Raw genomic sequence first — 8710 nt, forward strand, 5'->3', positions numbered from 1 at the left:
ATAAAATAATAACGAATTTTCCAACGGATAATTTGTTCAAAGTTGCAAAATATTTTCAACATTAAGACTGAGTCAATGAAATTTTTTTTATAGTTTTAAGGAGAAGCCAATGAAAATAAATTGGGGTTTTTGAACTTTAATCCTTCGAGAAGATTAAAATTTAATAAAAACCTAGTGTTAGATTGAATATTGATTTTAGTCCCTTAATGTGTACTTAATTCAAATTCATATTATATTTTTGTTTTTATATTTAATAGATAACTTATTTAAGGTTATTACATTAAATTTTAAATTTATTTATTATACACATTTTAATTCATTAATTTTATTTAACTTTCTCTAATTAGTGTACCTAAACATTCGTATCATAATATATTTTACTAAATTAGTGTACCAAAATGTCCGTACCTAAATATATTGTAGTGAATTAATGACACATAAGAAAATATGTAAAAACATAAGTGTACGAAAAATTCGTACCTAACTATATGATATTAACCTAGTGTACCGAAATGTCCGTACCTAAACATATTATATTAACCTAGTGTACCGAAATGTCTGTACCTAAACATATTATACTGACCCAGTGTATGGAAATGTCGGTACCTAAACATATTATACTAACCCAGTGTACTGAAATGTTCGTACTTAAATATATTGTAATGAATTAGTGGCAGATAAGAAAATATGCAAAAACATAAATGTACCAAAAAATCTCTTCGAAAATATTTTCTTATATAAGATGCTTATCATAATGAGAATTAAAATTTATAATATTTTCATAAAATTTAAATTCATAAAATTATAAATAAAAAAAGAGACATTGAATACATGTGATGACATTAAATAGAGTCTAGGGACTAAAATCAAATTTGAATCTCGTATAAGATATTTTTCTAAATTTCATCTTATTTAGGGATTAAAATCTAGTTTTCTAAAATAAATTTTGTAAGTGGTGTGGACCTTAAATAGAGAGAAATTTTATTTTTTTTTCACCTTGGAAAGAAAGGAAAATTGTTTCCCAAGTTCTGCATGGTTCATGAAAATGAATTTGACTACTCAATTGCCTACTCCATTGAAAATGCTCTAGCCATAAATATAGCATCATTTCACTGTACCAATGTTAAACAACTAACAAAATCCTTAGCAATACATCCATAAGCCACAAAGGACCGTCAACTAAGAAGATAATAATATGGTGGTCTGGATGATCAGTAAGCCGTCATCAAGGACGGAGACATGATTTAGCATGTGAAGTGTGAACCCATTTTTTTCTATAAAAATGCAGCAGAGTTTTCATTGTTTCTTTTAAATTTTCAAAACATGAAGTACGGGTGAATTTCTTTTACAAACACATCTAATCAAGAGTCCGTAGTGATGCAATAAGCAGGAGGTGCCTGCTTGTTCGTCTTGGGGAATTATATGGGAGTGCAAGAGGCTGGTGTAAGGAAAGTCCAGCTCTTGACTTGGAGTGGGCTTGGGCTTTAACATACTTTTTAAAAATAAAAATTTGATCAATTGGTTTTCACTTTTCATTTTTTCCTTTTGCACTTTTTTAGTTTCTTTAACCTTTAGGGCAATTCCATCGGGGACTCTTTAGGCCGGCACCCAGCCAATCCACTCCAGTCTACAAAGCCATGGACCGGCTTATCTGATGCCAGCGTGGTATTGGAGGGCATTTGAATTTTTTTTGCACTAGGCACGTGCGATACACGCGTGCGTGGCCCTGCGTCCCAACAACAAAAAGTAGGGGTGGCCCGCCAGCGCAGGCACACTGAGATGATTAGATGGAGGCCACATGCTCGTTTCTAAGTCGTTGGATTTCCAACGGCTAGTTTTTTGGGGCCGTTGGACTTCCAATGGTAAAAAAAATTTGAAATTTAAAATTAATGGGTACTAAGGTGGCACAATGAGGACCGTTCGATTTTTAGATCAATGGCCCAGCTTTTTTGGCCAAAAAACTTAATAAAAATATAAAAATTAATAATATTTTTTTATATAGTCAGAAATTAAAAATAAAATTATTACTTTTTTATTATTTTATAATAATAAAATAATATTTTAATAAAATTGACTAGGCTATTTTTTGTTAAGGGTGGAGATGCATTTGACCTATTACTATTTATTGGCGTCTATCACTGTTCACTGAGTGGATTAAATAGGCTGGGTGTTGGCGCATTTTTTTAGGGGTGGACTTGCTTTTAGGATTGAATGAAAAAAGAAAGAAGCTAGACCAAAACAAGAGAGGAGTGCTATGACTTATGAGAATCCAGGTTTTAAAAGACTCTAGATGTTAGTTGGGCGGTAGGTTGGGGCCTTGCGCCTAGGCGGCTAGGCGGGGCTTAGGCGGACTAGGCGGATTTAAGTAAATTTATTATATTATTGTATAAATAAGTGTTTATTTATACTTTAAAAAACACACATAATTGTAATGAGATACATAAATTGCAAAATAAAATGACATATAGGTTATAAAATATTAGAACTTGTTGAAAACAGTAGGGAACAATCATATAATAAATGTTCATCCAATTATTCAACAATCCTCTTACATTGATTGAAAAATTAAAGTGCAAAATGAAAGTTATTGATTTTTTGTCTAAGTGAGAGTTGCTATCTAGCTGGGTGCCTAAACAAGTTTGGATAGACTAGGCAAGCGCCTAGGTAAGCTAGGCGGATTCCTAAGTAGGTCTAGGTGTACTTTTTTAATTTTCGAACTCCTATGAACTAATTGGGGCTGTGACCAGCAGCCTAGCGTTGGCTGAGATTTTTAAAACAGTGATGAAAATAAACTGGAAGTATGAAAGTCACTACCCTTAATCAAATGGTTCACTCAAACCCTTCCATCTTGGTATATGCAATATCCGAGGTTTCTAATTTTATGATTAATTGTTGGGACTATATATATATAAAATTTAATTTTTACTACATGAGAGGAAGTAAAAAAAGAAAGAATTTAAAACTATTACGAAGGATGGGAGTTTAAACAGAGAGCGCATGAATGGAAATGCAAGATCCTATCAATTAGGATATTAAGATTTCGTCGGCAACATCCGCAAGGGTATTCAGTGAGAAAGAGGATGGAGATAAAGACACCTGCATTCGAAATGACACATTTATCCTTGACCACCTCCTCTTGACCAAAGACCACCAGTCCACTCATCCGCTCCTTAAACGCGCTTTGGCAATCCTACCCCTCCTCATCACCTTCTCAGAAACCCAATGACAGCTTCAACAAAACAGACCGCCTCCCCATTATCTGTACCTGAGTTGTCTCCCATGGCCTCTCTTTCTTGGAAAACCCTGCCACCCCCATCCTCTTCCTTTATATACTCTCCCACTTCTCTCTTTCCCCACCAACAAACATACCCTTTCACTCAATCACTCATCATCATCTCTCTCTCTCTCTCTCTCTCTCTCTCTCCTCCAAATTGTCAATGGCTTCCCAGCAAACCCCACAATCCAGTTTCCAAGATTTGTTACCCACCATGGCCGACAAGCTTGGTGGGGACGGTTTAATAGGCGAGCTCTGTAATGGATTCAATTTGTTAATGGATTCCAACAAGGGGGTCATCACCTTCGAGAGTCTCAAGAGGAACTCTGCTCTTCTGGGGTTGCAGGATCTGAGCGACGACGATCTACGGTCCATGTTGGACGAAGGTGATTTCGACGGCGATGGCGCTCTCAATCAGATGGAGTTCTGCGTTCTCATGTTTAGATTGAGTCCTGAGCTTATGGACGAGTCCAAACTCTGGCTTGAAGACGCTCTTCAACAGGAGTTTAAACATTGTTATTGATTTTGGGTTTTTATTCTTTTAGACATAAATACTGATTTCTGATTTGGGTTTTTTGTATTTTTATTTTCGGTGATTGTTATTGTCCCTATGGAATTACTGGGAAACAAAAATACAGAAATGCAATTGACAGTTGACACATACTTGCCCTTTTATCTCGGGTGATTCAGTTCAGTTGTTTTGATCGATCACTGGTTTGGACTTCCATTTAAAATGATTGAGCTTTTAAAGAAAATATTTTAGACTTCTAGATTACTTGAAGTGTTTCTTATAAAATGATTTCGTTTTTAAAGTACTTTTAGAAAAAATGTTTTTTTTGTTATAAATCTATTTAACTGAACTATTCTAAATAAATAGAGAGGGGGAGACCTGCGGCAATAAGAGAGAGGAGAGATTTAATTGTCAGGTGTATGTTGTATCGTCCTATTGTGCCTTTATTTATAATAGTAGGATAGGTTAAATCCTTACCCTTTAGAATTACAACTTTAATAGAATATTAACTACTAAAGGAAATATTCAAAGATATCTTTAGATACACTAGGATTTACACAATCACATTCATATTCTAAATATGACTGCAACACTCCCCTTAAATGTGTAAATACTCAAACAAAACATCGCATCAGATCTTCAACAGATAAGTTAGAACAATTAATGAAGTCGGCGGCACAATGGGTAAATGCAAGTCTCAAATTTAAAAGAAAGTATGCATTAGTAGTAAAACTCACAAAGTCTTGCTATGGTATAACCCAAGGTGGGAGAAAAACTCAGACTAAGGAGAAAAGTGAGAAGTATGCATAATGTGTAAAACAAACGTCAAACAAGAAGAAAATAGTGAACTCAAAGACTATGATCATCCCAGGATGGGTGCCTCGTTAAAACCTTATTAGGTAGCAAAAATCCGGTGAGAAATATACTCCTAATCGTAGGAAAAAGAGTACATTAAGATCAAGTGAGTATGCTTCTGGATACTCCCCCTGAGTTAGACATAACTTCCAAATAAGAGAACTACAAACGATTCAACTCAGATAATTTACGCATGCCGATTCCTTGGACGAGCTTCTGAAAAGTAGACTTGGGCAATGACTTGGTAAAGAGATCGGCCAGGTTGTCCTGAGAACGGATTTGCTTGACTTCAATGTTCTAATGTTGTTGTTGTTGGTGAGAATACAAAGAACTTCGGTGCTATGTGCTTGGTGTTGTCTCCCTTGATGTATCCCTTCTTTAACTGCTCAATAAATGCTGCATTGTCTTCAAAGATCGTCGTGGGAAGGTCAACGACGGATGTAAGACCACTAGTGCTTCAAATATGTTCCATAACTGCCCTCAACCAAAAGCACTCATGCGATGCTTCATGCAGGGCGATAATCTCAGTATGGTTCGAAGAAGTCGCAACTAGCGTTTTCTTGTTAGACCTCAAAGATATAGCGGAGTCTCCAACAGTAAGGACATAGCTCGTTTGAGAACTTGCCATATGTGGGTCAGACAGATATCCAGCATCTGCATAACCAACGAGGCGGGAATCAACCTGAGAACCAAGGTGGGCGGCGGCTACTCTCGAGGATTCGTGGGTGTAGAACAAGCCCAAATCCGTCGTACCCTTAAGGTAGCGGAAAATGTCTTTAACACCATTCCAATGTATGTGTGTGGTCGCATTGCTGTACCTAGCCAAAAGATTAACAGCGAAGAAGATGTCGGGTCTAGTGTATTGAGCCAAGTACAATAAAGCACCAATTGCACATAGGTATGGAACTTCGGGTTCCAAAATCTCTTCCTCATCCTCCTTTGGACAGAAAGGATCTCGTGTAGTATCTAGAGTTTGAACGACCAAAGGAGTACTCGAACGCTTCACTTTATACTCGAAGGCTTCGCTTTATCCTCATTAAAACTGCAATTTCCTCAAGCTCTACAGGTGTTCTGATGAGGTTCATGTCGTCGACATAAACTGTAATGATCGCAAATCCGGAATGTGACTTCTTTATGAACACGCATAGGCATAATTTCATGTTCATATAACCCTGACTTGTCAAATATTTACTCAAGCGGTTATACCACATCCATCCGGATTGTTTCAATCTGTAGAGTGATCTCCTCAATCTAATTGAGAGAGTATTTCGTGATCTAGAACTATTTGAACCAGTTAATGGAAGTCCTTCTAGAACTTTCATGTAGATTTTCGTATCTAGATCCCCATAGAGATACACGGTTACCACGTCCATAAGTTGCATATTTAGTTTGTCAAAAACTACCAAACTGATTAGGTAGAGGAATGTTATGACATCCATTACAAAGGAATACGTCTTCTCATAATCAATCCCAGGGCACTAAAAGAAGTCTTGCTCTACGAGGCGTGCTTTGTATCGCACTATTTCATTCTTCTCATTATGCTTCCTTACGAAAACCCACTTGTAACCTACAGGCTTCACATGTGGTGGAGTAAGAGCTATAGGTCCAAACACCTTAAGTTTCGCAAGCGAATCGAGTTTGACCTGTATTACTTGTTTCCAGTTTGACCAATCCATTCTACGTTGGTATTCATCAACGAAATATGGTTCAATGTCATCGTTAAACATGATGTCAGTAGCTACTGTGTAAGCAAATGCATCGTCGACGATCATCTCATTTTGATTCCAAACCTCAGCCAATACTGCGTAGTGGACCGAAATCTCGCAATTCTTGGGAGGTCGAGTTGTCTCATCTAAGACATCACCTTAATCTAGAATAACCTTATGCATTGGAACAGATAAGTGAACAATGGTCGAATTCAAACTGGGGTCAGTTGGTGTCATTTTCCTCTTCCGAGGTTATGAACCCTTTGAACCAGAGGGTCTGTCATGCTTTAGGGTCGAAGCAAATGATTGGCTAGCTGCCAATGTATTGGGCCGTATGGAAGTTGTGGTTTCCCCACTTTCGGGGAAGGTTCGGCCTTCCCAGGTGGTATTGTGGGGTATGTCTATCCTTTCTAGTGTGTTTGTAGCAGGTATATGTGATCTTGTCACCTTTGCTAGATCAGTAAAAGCATCCGGCATGCTCTGAGTAATGCTCTAAAGATTTATAATTCGTCGCACCTCAGTTTCAGACTGGGCAGTGCGGGGATCTAAAGATGCATGTCCCTTAAATAGACAAAGTTGTAATAAACGTATATGCTTAGAACGTGAAGAAAGCCATGAGCAATTGAAGGACCAAGTCAACACTTTAACAAATAAGTTGAATTCTTTGCAAGAATTAGTTGAAAGACTGATGCCAAACAACTCAAATAATTATGCGCGCTTAGGACCATCTGCTTGTATGGTAAAATTGTTTTATTTCATATTTATTATTTGTCTTACTGTTGAATAATATATTATTTATTTACTTAAGTACTCTCTTTATTGTTTGTTTGACAGGAGAATGTTGAAAGTTGGTCAGATGCTCAACTTGAAGATCAGTAGTGCATCATACTTTCATTTTGATATTACCAATTATCTGAACTTGTTAAGTTTTATTCGTGGGGTATTGTGTATTTTTTTTTCCAATTTAAGTATTGTCTATTTTCTTTTTTAAATAATTTTATGAATAATTTCGTTTGGATGTTGAGAAATTTAATACAATGGTTTGGTTAATTTATTTGTAACGATTACATACCTATTTTTATCATATTTTAATTTCAATATATAATTTAATTATAAATAGAATAATAACTTTTTGGATTGTAAATTCCTTTTGTTAATGTGCATATTTCTAACAAAAACGTTCCTCTAGGAAATACCCATTTTCAACCAAATATTGGTTACGAAAAAATTTGTGACGACTAAATATAGTCAATAATATATATTTTCAACAAAGCTTCACCGTCAAAAATATATATTGCCGACGAAACTTCACCATTGCAAATATATATTTTCGACAAGGCTTCTTTGTCGAAAATATATATATTCCTGACAAAGCTTGCCATTGCAAATATGTATTACGAACAAAGCTTCACCATTGGAAGTACATATTTTCGACAACGCTTGATCATCGCAAATATGTTTTTATGCCTATTTCTGTCAAGCCATTACGTATTTTCGACAATCTCGTATGGTCAGTAATTGTAATTACGATGATTGTGAACTCTTGTAAATAAAAATTATTTTGTTGGAAAAAGATTTTTTGACATAATTGTTTGGTCGGAAAAAAAAGTCATTGTAAAAAAATATTTGTCATTGTTTGAAAAGTAATTTCGACAACTCTATAATTATCAAAATTCTAAAAAACGCTAGGCGCTAGTCGAGAGGCGGGCTGGTGCCTAGCGCCTAGGCGGCCTAGACGGATTTAGATAAATTTATTGTATATCTTGTAAATAAGTGTATACTGACACTTACAAAAAATTATGCTTGTATGAAATCCCTGAATAAGATAGTAAAAGAATAATAAAATGGGCATCTAACAAGTCCAAAAAATCAATAGCACTTGATGCTATGAATTGATAACTTGACAATCTATGTTTTTTTAATGAGAAAAAAATTGATAGCACTTGAATGGACTGACAACCTTTTTACTTTAAGAAAAGTCAAGATGCTAGCTATCTAAATATGAATGGACAGAAACAAATAAATAAAAAATTAAATAGTTTAAAAGTGATCATGTGGGTGTGGAGGGAAGAGATAGAAACTAATTTTCTCTCATCTTCTTCCTCTTCACAAGAACACAGACCAGAAGCATGAAGTCCAGAAAAACTAGAATACATACCAGAAGCATTCATCCTTTCTCAAGTTTGAACACAGAAAAAATTGAAATTCCCACACTGCCTAGGCCACCCAATCGCCTACCTAGGCCACCTAAGGGCCGCTCTGGCCGCCTCGGTGCCCACCTAATACTTAACCCGATTTTGCTCTCGATTTTGCATTAATCCAGATGGTTGGCCACCGCTCAGCGCCTAGGCCGATTTTTAGAAC

The 8710-nt window shown here is 36.0% G+C and overlaps 1 protein-coding gene across 1 annotated transcript; it reads left to right on the forward strand.

Moving 5' to 3' along the window:
* Positions 1-3288: 3288 nt before the first annotated feature.
* On the forward strand, positions 3289-3935 carry LOC103942339 (calcium-binding protein KRP1-like). Its single transcript, XM_009352529.3, has one exon. The coding sequence runs from the start codon at positions 3438-3440 to the stop codon at positions 3795-3797; it is 360 nt and encodes a 119-aa protein (XP_009350804.2). The 5' UTR covers positions 3289-3437; the 3' UTR covers positions 3798-3935.
* The last annotated feature ends 4775 nt before the right edge of the window (positions 3936-8710 follow it).

This window comes from the organism of the source record quoted next, unplaced genomic scaffold, assembly GCF_019419815.1.
Source record: "Pyrus x bretschneideri cultivar Hongxiangsu unplaced genomic scaffold, Pyrus_bretschneideri_v1 Contig38, whole genome shotgun sequence".
Classification (NCBI taxonomy): Eukaryota; Viridiplantae; Streptophyta; class Magnoliopsida; order Rosales; family Rosaceae; genus Pyrus; species Pyrus x bretschneideri.